The 16761-nt window shown below is 28.8% G+C and overlaps 1 protein-coding gene across 1 annotated transcript in view; it reads right to left on the bottom strand.

Moving 5' to 3' along the window:
- LOC113370346 (tiggy-winkle hedgehog protein-like) overlaps positions 1 to 16523 on the bottom strand; it is a 37393-nt gene extending 20870 nt beyond the window's left edge. The window contains exons 1-2 of the mRNA XM_026611013.1: positions 16468 to 16523; positions 15891 to 16167 (exon numbers count right to left, since the gene is read on the bottom strand). Coding sequence (XP_026466798.1) covers positions 15891 to 16167; positions 16468 to 16523 — 333 coding nt within the window. The remainder of the gene's footprint in view (positions 1 to 15890; positions 16168 to 16467) is intronic.
- Between the last annotated feature and the right edge of the window lie 238 nt (positions 16524 to 16761).

Genomic DNA, 16761 nt, shown 5'->3' with positions numbered 1-16761 from the left:
ACAAGCATCTTAGCATATCTTAGAAAAAATAAATGTATGTATGTGTGTGTGTGCGTATTTGTGCATGTATGTGTGGATACAATTTTTTGTCGACGATTTCGAGAACACGGATTAACCGTCTTGAAAAATTAAAAAAACATTCAGATTTTATTGGTAAGGAGACGTGCTGATTAGTTTTTGGCAAAGGCAGATCCAATCGCTTCCAAGATATGGGACAGAAATTTTTTTAAAGAGGCAGGTCTACCGGTATCGAAGATCCAATGAAACCCGTAAAAAAAATTCGAAAATTCAAATTAAAAATGTTAAATTCTTCCAATTTAATCTAATTTTTGCTACGGAAAGTTCCAGTAATTTACCTTAAGGCACGATGCTAAGCACCACTAGTTGACTACATCTTTTATTCACAGATTTGTAAATTTTTTGAATAATTTAAGTTTTTTCGAATAATCTCTAGAAATATTTCTATATAGATATATCATTCAAGTATTTACTGGCATTTATATTTAAAAATTATTTTGCTAATTTGGTTTTTAACGTTACAGAACTTATATATATTTTAATGATATGATAAAATTTGTATAAAAGTAGAAATAAAATTTCTGGAACTACTTTTAATATTGTGATTTGAAGATCTTTCCTAAATTATGCAGAAAAGGATAAGAAATTTTTTATACTCAATCCTTAAATAATAATAACATAATCTCATAAATAAAAATAATTTTCCCTATATGTATGTGTTCAATTATGAGACAACAAAAAACAAATAACATAAAACACATTGTCATATGAAAATTGCTCAAATTATACAAGTATAACGCCACACGATACAGATTGCATTGTTTATATAAAGTCATTACATAATTTGGCATATTTCTTAAAAAAATAAAAAATAATAACCATATAATTCGCATTATTATTGAGTGAGTATAAATATCTATTTTTGCATTATCCAGGATCTTGAAAATGAAGAAGATCTCTATATTAAAGCTTAATTATTTTTGTGTCCTAATTTTTCTTAAATTATTATTGTGAATATAAGTTCTTAGAGCTTGTATAAAATCATATTCATAATTAGTAATTTTGCAACTTTATGGGTAATTTTGCACAAGCTAATACATATGTTATTACTGTTCCATTTTGGTCTCGTCTATATACTAGCACAAAAACAATGGATTAGCAAAAATTGGGCTCTCATATTGAAACTAAAATAGCCTTCAGAGGTAATAAATCTTCTGTTTTTGTCCATTATCTCATGTCGAGTTTCTCTCTGTTCGAGCAAATGAATTTAAATCGGTTCTTAATTCGAACCCCTGTCGAGACTGGCGTTCATCCAAACCGCGCGAGCCCGAGATAAAAATCTTTCCTATTCTGGACAGATGTGGTAAAACTTTTTCAATAGATTAAAATTATTTCTATTTACTTAATAGAAAGTTCACTAGATAATAATAATAAAAAATATATTAAAAATATAAGCAGTACTCATAATTCAAAGATGGAGGGTCATCAAAATGAGTTACTAACAAGGGGAACCTTAGGTTTACTCTTCTGGGATTTTGATGAAACTTCTCATGGTGATAGGGTTATAAGTCAAACCGAGAGTTTAAAATATTATAGGGCTATGAGAAGTGGTTTAATTAGTACAACCAGTTCTCTATGCACCAGTCACAAAAAGACTCAAAAAATATTGGCCAATGGACCTGTCTTGGCCTTCATTTGGAAATCATTTACTGACTGAAATCGTAGTGAATTTTAACTCAAAAAATATTGGACTTGTTTTGGCCTTCATTCGAAAATCATTTACTGACTGAAATTGTGGTGAATTGTAGTAGTTGTAGTGAATTGTAGACATCATTTTTAAAGTATTCATTTTACTATCAGAAATGTTTAAAAACTAAGGTTGTGCCAAATAAATTTCTTCAACATCAATATCCTTGCATCTTCCAATACATCAAACTAATAGCTCATTGTTCTGCAATAGTGAATATTTCCTGTTCATGACAATTCTTGTCACATTTAATGAAAATTTATACCCTGTATCGATTGATCGGATATGAGATAAAAATTGTCGTCTGATCCAAAAATGCATTTATAGATATCAATAAAATAAAATTGGTATTTGAAATTCATTTAATTATAAGCAAATCGTCTCTTTGTTTGGAGAAGATAGAAAATTCCCACATTGGTAAAAGACTACAAACACGCAAAAATTAGAATTTTTGAATTTTGTGGACCACATGGTGTACAAAAAATCAATGTATTATACAAGTTTTTGTATAAGTCTATTTATTCTTTAAGGTGTGATAACAAATGTGGCAGTCGAAATAAATCATAACATATTAGTCCATTAGGTAACTCAGATATTTTGCAAACCATAATCTAATTTATTCTAATACACAATATTTTGACTTGTTTATGATTACCATGTTTGATTTCTATTTATTAACACTGTAATATACAGAGACTTTGCACAAATAGAGATTAATAGCAAAATAAATTTTAAATACAACATATTTGAAAGTGTTGACGATATTTTAGTCACTGATTTAGAATTATATTCTGGACATAATTTTAATATATTGGATATTTATATTTCAGGATCTGGAGGCAAGAGGTATTTGGTGTAGAAATCAAGTGGAAGTCTAAAGGTATTTTAGTAAAACTTGAAGGCATTTAATTGTATTTGAAGATATTAATTGTATGGAGCAGACAGGTATGTCAAAAATTATAATTTATTATAAATAAATATATATATAAATATAAATGTTGCTCTGATATTTAATCTAATCAAACTCTACAATGTATGTAAAATATCTAACCAGTTGTTCTGGCACTTTTCCTTTATGAATTTATTCGGTACTTAAATCTCTTCCACTTTTTGTTGACCATTTTATTTATTTTAATTATTAATTGTTGATTTATACCCAGTATTAAAATTTCACTAATTCGATTTCCCATGAACGGCGACGTCCGTTAAAATCAATTACATCAAAGAATTTGCAAACGACAAAATGCCGAACAATTTCAGAAGATTTATGACTTTGAACAGAAAATAATAAACGGGATGTTTTGGAAAGTGTTCGCACAGATGTTTTGAATATTGTAATTGAAATAATTGAGCAACCGCATAAGAGTTAAATGGGCTTATGAACAAATTCTTTGGCATTCAGAGAACGTGGACAAGCAATCCTTAGTTACGGGTTTGATCCTAACTTTGGCCTGCTTGGTATCAAGTAGAATCGTATCAGATTTTCATAAAGCTCATACTTCTTAAATTTATTTTCAATTGAAATCATATTTAAATACTTTCATTGATTGAGAACGAGCTGTCCTAGACCAGCAATAGAACCTGGGACTTTTTGGTTGCAAGATCAAAGCTCTTTACACAGAGTCACAGACAAACTTGTACATTAAAATGTATTAAATGACTATCGTCCTTGGTTTTTTCATGAGATTGAAGAGTGTGAAAAATGTGCATGTTGAAATGGGTGAAAAACCATGGACTATATACTCTTTGGTTTTTTCACGAGATTGAAGTGAGTAAAAAATGTGCGCTCCACGTAGTTTGAATAGTAAAATATTAAAATTATAGTGTATAAATTATCTTTTATACCTAACAAAATATTATAGATACTTCAAATTCACATATAATTCAATTGCGCGTGAATTTGAAGTATCTATGAGAGTTTGTTTACCATTCATCTGATGTCAACTGCCCAGGATCAATCCAAAGCCTATGTAAGAATCAATATTGCATCGTGCATGTTTTTCATTGTGGTTTTATATTATTTTTGTTAAGTAAATTGTGTTTTTTGAGCCAGAAATTGGTGTTTTTATGTATTTTTGGCTTGATTTGCACGGTTGATTTAGCAAAAAAGCATGTCGCCGTTACAGCATGCACTACATCTGGTCAACATCAACAAACAGGTAAGACAGTTCGCTTGCCTTTAATTAAATCTAATTAAATTACTTATATAAATAATAATCATAGTATTTATACATTTATCGACATTGCTGAAAGTAACATATTTTAATCCATATAAATAATAATCATAGTATTTATACATTTATCGACACTGTTGAAAGTAGAATATTTTAATCCATGCCTGGCATGAAGTAGGTACTAACTCGTCGCGATAGAAAGCGATTATTATATCCTATTAATTTTATTGATTTACTTTAATTGAATGTTTGCTCTGAGTGCTCCGAGTTAAACATAAAATTATCGACAATTATGTACAAAAAGTCATATCAAATTAATGATCCGGTCTAGCTCGTTCTGATATCGGAGACATTCGAAAGCTATTAAAATTTTAATGGATGCAATTTGCAAAGTACACGTAAGTTATCGAGATGGTTATTATGACTTTGTAAGGCGCTAATTCTATGCAAAATATGTGCCTTTTTGGAATATATTTTATAATTAAAATACTAGATGCGGAAAAATTTTCATCACTGATTATATATCGTGGGACATTTTATTCAATCGCGGTAGGTGGATAACGTTTAATTTATAAAATATGTCGTATATTATTAGTATATTTTTGCAATGTCTCCAGATCAGAAAACATTATTTTAAAACATTTTTCATAACAACAATAATATGCAAGGAGAAATTTAATTCACCTGGACGTGGCCATAAGCGGAGATGCCATATTGAAGAATATGCCCAAAATTTTTTTGGAAATATGTTTATGTCTACATGCATATGTTTTTGACATAAAGATATTTTCGAAAATTTAAATCTATTGAATATATATCGAACAAAAATTCCAATAAGACGCAGACCACAGTGGATACAATTTTGGAAGGTGAATTATCTTCCCAAACATATTACTAAGAAACTTATTATAACAAGACTACAGTTTCTTGTTACAAAATACCAAAAAAACTACGAAAATGCCTTAAAAAAATCTCAGCATCCATTGCAATAACGATTCCTATTACCGCCTACTCATTGGTAATGTAATTACACAATCGATTTGTTACTGCAACTTGTTAATATATCAATCAAAGTTACGCGAGTTTATATACGAAGGTGATTGTACAAATTTACATTTTATTCATCCAATCCATCATGACAGCTACTTACAACATAGAATCGTTACAATATACCATTCGGCTATACACAGTTTTACACTTAACATGAATCTGTGATTATCAATTTGAAAATAAAAAATTGAAATGAATAAGAAATCGTGGCAAAGAGCTGTCCCAGTTATCTCAGAATCATTTGTCTTGCATTACGAGCGACTTAGATCAATTTGTCAATTGGCGATAATCGATTTTAAAAGAGAATTGATAGAAAGGACACGGTAGAAATTAATTATAGTTATCGTAGTAGTTACATTGTCTAATTTGTGTAATTATTAATCATGATAGTAGGAGAGACTGGGTACGGTTGTGCCAGGGTACGGTAGAATACTGATCGTGAGATAAGGTCCAAAGGGAGAAAGATGAAATATGATTGTTTGAACAAATTCCCATTATTACTTTCAGTTAGTGCCTTACAACATGATCTGTAGACCGCATTGCTTTTCAAGAATCAAAATTTTTATATTCGATTTCTTTTATTAGTAACTGTTTATTGTATACAGTTGGATCAATGCTTGTTTGTTATTTTGCTGTGAGTTGAACATTGGTAATTATTTACCAGTAATTAGTTTAATTTAGCTCAGTTTTAATGATGATTTTTTTTTTCAAAAGTGTGCGTTGGGTACGGTTGTGACAAATTTTGTGGGTACGGTTGAGACATGTATTTCTAGTTCTTATTGGGCGAAGATTAAACAGATGAAAAAAAATGAAAACAATACTATTGTATAAATGTATTGTACGATCTCTCATACCAGACACTTCCATCTGTCTGAGATGTATAAAATTTATATTTTCAATAAAAAATTATAAACTAGTGGGGTGGGTGGCATCGTGCCTTAAGGCAAATTGCTGGAACTTCTCGTACCGTAACGAAATGTTCGAGGATTACTGAATGTTTTCAAATAGATTATTATAAATACTGTAACATTGTCTAATATTTATAAATATTATATAAACTGAATTGCAGAGTTGAAATTATTTGTAAAGTATATTAGAACTATAGTCAGAATTAAAAATAAATATTTTCGATATACAAAAAACTAAAAAAAAAAAAAAAAGAAAAAAAAAGTACAATTTTTTTCCCCAAAATCGATTATTTTGTTAAGAAAAGCAGAAAGTTTTTGAATCATTTAAATCGGACGCTTAGTTCTCTCAAAAACTGCCATTTTTTACATATTTAGCTCCGTATCTTCAAAATGGCTAGGCCTGCCTTTGCCAAAAACTAATAAACACTTCTCCCAATCATTAATAATTGAATGTTTTTTAGATCATTCAAATCGGATACTCCGTTCTCTCAAAAATACGATTTCTATTTTTTGCACTCTTTGCTCCGTATCTCCGAAACGGCTGGACCTGCTTTTGCCAAAAACTAATCAGCTCTTTTCCCTATCAATAGGAATCGGATGTTTTTTGAACCACTCAAATCGGTTGATCCGTGCGCCCTAAAACGTGACTGGAAATTTGTATCCACACATACATACACACACACACACACATCCATTTTTTCTGAGGTATGCCAAAATGTTCAAAAACCTTCAAAACGTCGAGAAATGTAAAAATTTTCAATTCCGATTTTCGGCTCATTACAATAACTTACCCTACGGGAAGTTAAAAAAAAATTGAAAAAAATCTAACTAAACTAAGAGAAAATACGAAAGAAAAAGGAAAAAGAAATTTAATACAAGAAAAAAATCACAAAGTTTTTTTATAACTTTGTTTCAAAAATTATGCTTTAATATATAAAAATATACTTTGTATATCTTAGCCTTCATTCAGTGGCAATCAATATAAAATTTTGTATCCTAATAATTAATAATATGAAAACATCATTAATTCATGTTATGGGTATGTGTATATTTTACTACAGTGCACATACTCATACCATGGATTAATAATGTTTTCATATGTTTTATTAGATACAAAATTTTATATTGATTGCCACTGATTGAAGGCTAAGATGCTAGCCGAAACGTATGGATTTTAAATAAAAATGTTCAGAAACCCTCAAAAGATATGCAAAAATTTTCAATATCGATTTTTTGGACGAAAGTTAATAATGCAGTGTAAAGATTTGACTTAAATCTACATTAATTCAACCACAGTACCTACTCCATAAATGCGTCTCGATATGCTAATTCCTATTTGCTCAACTTATGATCGCAATAAAGTTCTTAATCAAATACAAACGTGTGAATAATAATATGCAAATGTACAAACGAATTCTTAATTATCTCTAGCTTTAGCTGTATGAATTTCTCTACATCATATTATCTACCCATAATATATGCATAACATAAATATTATTACAATGCGCTTAATCTTTCGGAATGAATGACCGCGGTGTTTATGTTACGAAAATCTATCGCATCATTTCTGTTTGTTTAAGAACTTTAAAAAGTCACAAGAACAATGAGGGACTCTTTCAGAATGCTATAAAGATTGCTCCTTGTCAGTGTAATTGTTTATTTATCGCATAAACAATCACACTGAAATCTTTTGTCAGCACGGTGACTTACCAAAACATGATTGTACAGAAATTGACGGCGATATTAACAGTTTAATTCGAATCCGAAAAAGAAATCGGTGGGGGATATAAAAAATACAATCAGAAAATAATAATACATATATGAGCCGAGGGAAATAAATAGAAAAAAATATGTAAATTTATAGTCGCAGCAATAGCCTTCACCATTACTTAAAACTTTCATAAACCTTTCCTTTATTTGACAATCTATATCTAAAAACTGTGAAGAACTATGTCAATGGATGCAGTTATTAGTTTTACTCTATTCTATATTATACTCAATTGATTTTATATCCTATGAAGTTAGATGATCAAATAAATATAATTAAAAAAAAAAGTTAAAAGTCCAGCCGTTTTGGAGATACGGAGCAAAGTGTGCAAAGAATGAAAATAGAGATTTTGAGAAAACGAAGAATCTGATTTGAATGATCTGAAAAACATTCAATTAGTAATGATGGAAAGAAGTAGTGATTAGTTTTTGACAAAGGCAGGTCATTTTTGGTTAAGAGCTCTGAAATAACAGATATATTAAGTCTGGTGGCATGGTATGGAACAAAAATATACTTGAGTCTTTTACTGACTTCGAAGTTTTTTGTGCCTAATGTTTGACATGTGATTCCGACAAAATTTTTGATTGTTCGTATCGAATCAAATCGAGTGTGGTTTTATTTAAGATTTTGTATACCCGACTTGTCAGTTCGCATTAAGTTGCTCGGCTTCTTTGTAACGTCATATTTGATGATTTGTCTATTCGCCTGATTTGATTTTTATTTGGGTTACGAGGATTTAGGGTATCAATTTCAATTCTATTGAAAAAGACACACTGTCTGCTGTTTATTTGTTTTAGAACAAGAGGAAAAGACAACTGCATGATGCAGAGTTGTAGAATTCATGAATTCCACCAAAACTTATGAGATTATGTTAGAGCAGTTTTTAGTATACCTATAACATCTCACAATCACGGATTTTATACAGAATCCCAATGTATATTTCAATTATCATTTATCATCGTCTCAGTTTCCATTTACCCTGTTCATTCAAGGTTTTTCAACCTTTGAACTTGGCCTACGTCGTTTCATTACTACATATTTTGTAATTTGATATAAAAAACGTGTACGAGTGACACATATTCATTATCGTCATCTCGATTGTGCTCGTGTTTGCTGTTCCGTGTGTTATTTAATAATATTTTTGATAATATCAAATGAACTGATACATGTCATAACACCTATGACTAAAATAAAAGTAATTTGTGACATCATGGCGCCAAAAATCCAGAGGAACACACACGTGAGGATGGCGCCAATTGAGATAATTTGATATAAATGACGCAATTTGTAATAGAATCTTAAGAGGAGGAAATTTGTTTATTAATATTTTATTATCTTTCTATTTGCTGATTCATATCTGATTCATAGAATCAAAAAAAGATTCACGAGTTAATGAAATTTTGGCCGTGCATCTCTTGATATTTTATGTGTCATTTTATTTAATATTATTTTATGCAAAAACCTAGACAATCTTGGATTATACCAGATACATTTTAATACTATTTTTATAAATAATTATATTTTTATTTATTCTCTGACATCAGTTTGTGTTCAGAGTCATGTCTCATCTCTCAACCCGTGCTAGATGGGATGTCTCGATAAGATCAGAATTCCTTTGGTTTTGTTTTAATAGGTTTATGATACACTAATGTAACAGATATGTTCTTTCAAGATTCCATTTCGATAGTTACTAATGAATTGCTTTAAATTATGATGACCGCCGAGACCTTTATATACTTTTAAATACATACTTTGATTTGATTTTTATGTATTAGAGAAAACAAACCTGGTGGGTACTAAAGATTTGGATAAAAAAAGTTTGATATGCATAATTGATTGAATTGTTATATAGGATTTATTGTAGAAGAAAATATTAAATAAAACTATGAACGCAAATTTTTAAGGTGCAAACATTTCTGGAAATACATTCCACCTCTACATAATCATAGTTTTTAAAAACGTTCTATACAAGAATAAATTTGAAATTTTTTTTTTTGTATATTCATTTTTTGAATTATTTGTTAATCAGCAGTTTTAACAGCTATTGAAATTATAATTTCAAATAATTTTAATAATTTGAGAAAAATAGGACCAACCGTTTCGTAAATCTAGGGCAATATGAGCAAAAAATACAAATCAAATATTTATTAATTAAATCGATTAGTTTTACATATTGAGAAGTTTATGCAACTTGCTTTAATGCAAAATGCACCTTACACCTAGTTAATTCATTAACTCATCCAATATACCTAATATTATATTTATTCATTACAAATCAATGTGATGAATAAATTTATTTATTTATTTTGCAATAATTTTAATTGTCCATATTTTATTATGAATTTAAAAAAAACTATGATGTATTCAAAATCTCGAAATTTTAGAAATATTTGTTTTTATAATTTAAACATTGCTCATTGATTTTCAGCTCAAAAATTTTGAATTTAAAATTTTGCATATTATATGAATTTAAAAACTTAGGTCATATTTAAATTTTCAAAATTTAAGAAATAAATTTATCTTTATAAATTAAGTCTCCTCATTGCAATTATTAAAACAATTCCTATATTATTATTATTTTTTTTTTGACAAGAATTCAAGCAATTAGGTACCTCGATCATTTGTATGTGTTTAGACATAAAAATATTTAATAATTATTTTTCCGCATTATCCTGATCACTTCCCACTTTCATACAGAATTAAATCCGCACAACTTCTACAATTTTCCAACGAAAATTTTGTGATAACTGTATAAGTGTAATTTAATACTGTATAAATTACAGCTTAAGCAATTAATGTATTACGACTACTAATCTCATTAATTGAGTCTTAAATAGATCGTTAAATGTTATTGACATATTGACGTCGAACAACTTTTCAAACTCCGATGTAATAATTTAAGCAGTGATTACATTTGATTTTGCAATCATTTATGGTTACATAAAATTTATTGAATAATTAGACATAAAAACTATAATTAAAGGGAGAAAGAATATTTAACGATTCAGGCTAAGTAAAAGATAAAGTAAATTGCATTTGTTGATTGATTCATATTAATTGCTGTTATATCTGTACGTCGAAGTCACCAATTATATAAAGCAAGTTAATTCTATATATTGATATTTAAAATAAAAACTTTAATATAAAAATAGTACATAATTTTAAATATTAGCTTTTGTGCTTTTTGTGGTATTTGTAGTTTAGAACTTGGCCACTTCAAATGGTCCACCCTGTATTTTCCATCAGAATTTTTACACGATCAAGTAATGTTACTCTAAGTTTTCCACTTGTTGATTTATTCCGAGATCGAAGACGGTGTTTTTGTTCTGAAAAATTATAAATTATAAATTCTCATATTACCCTGTGGCGATTGCTCATCACCGATCGATCAACATCGATGACGGATTGATCGAGATAAACGCGAACCTTGAGGAGAGAAACAGAATACTTATACTCCTTGATCCTAATAAGAGATCTTATCTGGTGTCCTATAAGATTTTTGAAATTCAATATCACAATATGTATTAGATTACTATCGATGTAATATTAAATTCTCGAGTACAGCGATATTTTATGGAAATATTTTGATTGATGCCGATGTGCGGTTTTTGTAAAACAAGGTATACGTTTCTAAATTTGATGTATTTTTGATTTTTTTATAATTGTGCAATGTAGTTCGGCCAAAACCAAGAATTTCCATGAATCTGCTATTGCTATTGCTAAAACCTCGTCACCGTACCGAATTCTCAAAGAAAAGCACACAGATCTTTATTTACATATATATACCTGGGTAAATATTCAGCGCCTTTTTACGATGTGTATTTTTCTTACGTCCGATTATAGACGACCTTCGAAAACATTTTTTGTACAGCCTTATTTTGTTTTTCACGCATTTTATTAAATCTCAAAATCCACCCGTTAACTGTGACGAAACATTGTTTTCAAATTTTGGTAGTTTTACTGCATTTTAGATTTTTCGAAAATCGATCGGTCACACAGGATTTTGTATTTGACTCGAAATGTTTATATTGGTTAGGGATTGTCTGTTGTTCAAAATTTTGTGAAAAAAAAAGGTATGTGAGGTGTTTTAAAAATTGCAACAATTGGAAGAATAAAATTTTCACGCGTTCAGAGTTGTCATAAAATGGATTTAAAATTTGTTTAAAGTTTTTTTTTGAAATCTCAAATATTTTTTTATTTAACAACGTAATATATATTGAAAAGTAGTTTATTGTGTAGACAAATTTGCAAACATCATATTGCAACATTTGCAATATATTATGTTGTTAATAATTCTGCAAAAACAATTTTATAGAAATAATCTTTAAGCTTTAAAACGATATGAAGTAATAACAATCATGTGAGCAAAGTACAAAAAAATTTTGCGTATTCTACATTTAACTCTTCTTTAAAATATTTTTCATTGAGTGAATAACAGTTTAATACAAGTTTTATAAAAAAGCAAAATATAATTGCTAGTTATTTTTTATATAAAACTCATCACGAAAAATCGATGTTCTTCAAAAATCAATACTTTTACTTGTACAAATTTTAATTAATATTTATTGAGTGCTAAATCTGGCAAGATGTATCAATTGTAATTTAACTTCAATCATTAATTATAGCTTGTTGAGGTTCAATATTTTTTATAATATTTTTTTAGAACAAGGTAAATGTTACTATTATTTATCTAATAGTAATTACTAACTTTTAACTTGAAATTAAAAAAATTTAGAAATTGTACTAATCAGGTTCATGTTGATGAAATGGAACGCAGTTCGATCAGAAACAGTTATATATCCTTTATATTATTCGAAGTAAATTATATATAATTACTCATGTGGCAAATAGTATTAGCATAGCTTACTCTATTACAGTAATTAATCGTCATATAAAAATAAATCTCTTTTTACCATAAAAATTTAAGATTCTGCATTCACTCAGATGAAACAACGCCGCATTCAATATTTGCCTCCGAAAGATTTTATAACGCAAGAATTTTATTTTATAAAGCATTAGCATATGCGATTGTGTCTGCTTATAGATTCATTTTGTAACAAAGTTGAGAGCTATTCGATGTTTTCATAAAACATTTAAAACAATATAATAATAAAATCAAAATAAAATTTTAAAAAATGTGATGACTCTTTATGACGGCATCTTTCAACTGGAATTCGTTCTCGAGATGAAAGATGTATATGCGGTCGCTAAATTAGAAGCCTTTGGAAAAGAAATATTTTTGTGCCAAAATAATAGAAAGACATATTTTAAAAATTAGTGCCTCTCTAGATATACTTGAGAATAGGGATCGTTCAAGTATTACGTAAGCAGATTTATTACAATTATTTACCCCCTCCCCTTTGTCACCAAAAGTAAGCAAATTTCTTACCAAAAATAAGCAAAATTAGCAAATCAATAAACCCCCCGCCCCCCCTATAGTGCTTACGTAATACTTGAACGGCCCCATAGCAGAAGTTTAATTAAAATTTATTTTTTACTGTTAATTCATATTTCAAACGTTGTTCCATACTGCTGACTTTGGTACATACTTCCAGGCTACTGCTATGTTTTATTTACCAAATTGTATCACTAGCATTTTTCTGCCTTAAAGTTGTTATTTTAATCTTGAAATTATAAGAAATGAATTATAAAAAATACTTAAAATAAAAATGCAATGCAAAAGTATTGAGTCCTCTCAATTTGAGTGGAAGAAATATGATCTATTGAATTTACCTATAATATGATATCTTTCTACTAATGTAAATTTCATTCATAACATCCAGATTTTAAAATTACATTTAAATACCTGTAGTGTCATAAATAAAACTATATTACACTATCCTCTGTAAATCTATTGTTCCGATAATAATGTTTGTTGTAAATTATAAGAAGTGAGTGCATATACTTTTGGGAATGCTACTATATATGAGGCATCATAAAAGTCTATGAAGGGGAACCTGAAATCCAAAATTTACACAAACAAAAAATTTGAGAAATTTAGTAATTCGTCTGTGATTTATTCTTTAACGGCCATGGACAATAAACCTTGATGGTGATGTCGTAAACTCATAAAGAGTCCTAAACTACTGGTAGACGTCGCGTCGGTCCGTCGAAAAATAGATCTACATAATATAAATAAATTATTTAAAAACGTGATTTATATAAAAAAGGTTTAGTAAAATATTGTTTTTTAAGGTGCTATATGTATTACATTTTGTATCAACAGCGCTTCTCAATTAACGAAACCAAACCTTGATTAATGGCTAAGCAGTTAGTTACATGGAATTAAAAAAAAATTATAAATAAATTTTTAAATAGATAAACAAAGTAAATAAATTAAATATGTATATATCTACTATACATATACTGTAAAAATATTAATCATATTCAATAAGACATGGTTGTGCAATTAATGCTCATTATTCTAATTCTAAGTCATTTAATTATTTGTTTCTCAAAAAGATGATCATGCAAAACTTTCCCGTTCTATTAAGATTTATTGTTTCTTTCTATATTCAGCATATAGTAAATAATTTAATAGGTAGTAAAATTATTCATTTGTATACTATGTAGTAGTAATTGAGATGTAATCGCCTAATCCAAACATGTAACAAGTCTGTATTTGGCGTATGAATAATGCATGTATGTAAATTTCTGTCACAGATGTTGAGACAAAAGTGCATTACTCTATACTATACATTACAGAAAGTTGTATTATGAAAATCGACAGAGTTTAACAGCCTTCGGAGGAAAATCAAATAATAAAAGAAAAATATTAAAAAAAACTCCAATGTACAAAATCTAAATAGCTAAACTTAGCTCATTATAAATTTTATAGAGCGTATTTAAGCCCCATATTTGAGGCAAGTGATAAAAGTGAAGATTGAGATTAAAAATTTAAAAGTGCTTTAGATTAGTTTTTGAATAAATGGGTTACCTACCCTATTATATTAACTTTAATTAAGTAATTTAATTAATAATTTAAAATTTGTTCAAAAATAAATCGAAGTGTAAAAAAAATATTTCTATCAGAGGTGTTTCTCCACTGGGCAGTAAAAAAGTAATATTTGCTGTCAACATAAACTGGAAACATTTGTATTGATATTTACTATATTCTACTATAAAGCTTGTATTGTTGTCTATATCAGATTTATCAATAAGTAATGTCATCAAAGAATAAAACCATCCTGAATTATCAACAAATTTAGATATTAGAAAATAAATTCAACGATAATCTCAATCAATCTAATATATGCTTCAAATATGTTGGAACATATCCAAGTTTTAAATAGTATTACATTTTGCAAAGTGAAACTTTTCAAATGAATGATAGTTTAGTTATTGCAAAATTATAATCCTATTTATCCAAAGCTCTGAAACATCGAACAACAAATTTTTAAAATTATTTAACCATGGCTAAATATTTTTTAAAATAAATCCTTGATATAAGTAGAATATAAAATGTGTATTTTTGAGCAACAAGTATAAATAGTTCTTGATATTAGGCGTAAAATGTGGTCAAGTGTAAACAAATATTTAAAATATTAAAAATTTAAATAATTGAAATAAATTTAATTGAATTATTAATAACACAGAGAGTTTTCGATGTAAAGCAAAACCGTAGGTTAATTAATAATATAAATTTTTAAATGCTTTCATTTAATTAAGTGCAGAATATTAATACAAGTAAATTTATCTAAACAAGCGTGTAAATGTGGTTAATTAGCATTTTATAATTAACAACGTGGCGAGAATAGCTTAGTCGGTAGCGTTCCCGACTCACACGCCAGCGATCCTGGGATCGATCCTTGGTAATGGCATTAAATTTGAATTGTTGATTTCAAATTGCATGAAAATATAGTAGGAAGTAGAATTTATAAATTTATAAATGAATTTGTATTCTTCAGTTAATTTTGAATAAAATCAAAAGTAAAAAAGAAAGCAAAATTAGAATGGGATAACATTTGATCTAGAAAAATGAAGAATGAAGAAATTAGTTGTAAAAAGATAGTATATAATGTGTATATAGTATAGGTTTGTAATTTTATAGTTTATTACACTTGCATTATAACATACAATGAACTAAACCATTTAAACATCTAACGCCTACACAATTATGTTTCTCTCCAGGTAACATAAAATTAATTCTGAACAATATAAATATTAATTGCGTTAACTATATTTTCTATTATAGATCAAAATATTAAATCTCGATCCTTCATTACCTGTGTCATTAGTCTGTCGACCCCCGTGCCTTCTTCATCTCTGAAAACTATGTCCCTCGAATAGTTCGGCACGAGTTCCCGCATGCGTTCCGGGTCCTTCCGCGTCACAGGCCGCTCGGCGGGACCGCTGGCACATGTTGCCCGCTCACCGGAATTCGGCGAATGTTGGCGAAACACAAGCGGGACAAGTTTTCTAGAGGAATGCGGCGACGACGGGTACCGCCGCCAATTCGCCAACCGCCCTGGACCGCAACTGAGCGTCACTTGCACGCACACACTACACAGAATTAGAAAAACTAAAAGGCTAACACTACACATATACATTTTATCCGGATGTAAATCACTTTTAGTTCGGTGGAAATTAATAGAATCTAATAGTGTTTTTAGGGAAATAAAAAGTTTAAATATATAGGAATAAGGCAGATTGAGAAGTCAAGTATATTTTTTAGTATTTTGAATTTTTGTTAATAATGTTGCTCATCGTTGCTTTAACTAAATTTACAACGCATTCAATTAACTTATCAAATGTTAAGAGTTCCTCAATAGAAATTTTCTTGCACGAAAGAGACTTAAGTACCTGCACAACACTGTACTCGACACATAAACACCACAACACCCACAGTTGTAACTCATTGTAATTAGCATTTCACAAATTATCCTTCATTGTGCAGAATTAAATGCTATAAAATAGCAATAATTATTTCAATGTCAATATACTTCATTAAATCCTATTACTGTAACAAAAAGCATTAACTTGTCTGTCTATTCTCTACTATGCAAATAAAAAATGGTGGTTGACAAAAAGCGACCTGCAACAATGTGCCAGGTTTGTCAAAATTGCTAGTCCGATATAGTGTATGGTACTTTGTAG

This window comes from Ctenocephalides felis, unplaced genomic scaffold (assembly GCF_003426905.1).
Source record: "Ctenocephalides felis isolate EL2017-DRISC unplaced genomic scaffold, ASM342690v1 CF-g0.4_SCAFFOLD_01492, whole genome shotgun sequence".
Classification (NCBI taxonomy): Eukaryota; Metazoa; Arthropoda; class Insecta; order Siphonaptera; family Pulicidae; genus Ctenocephalides; species Ctenocephalides felis.
The sequence above is the reverse complement of the archived record's forward strand: the minus strand, read 5'-3'. Positions and strand labels throughout refer to the sequence as shown.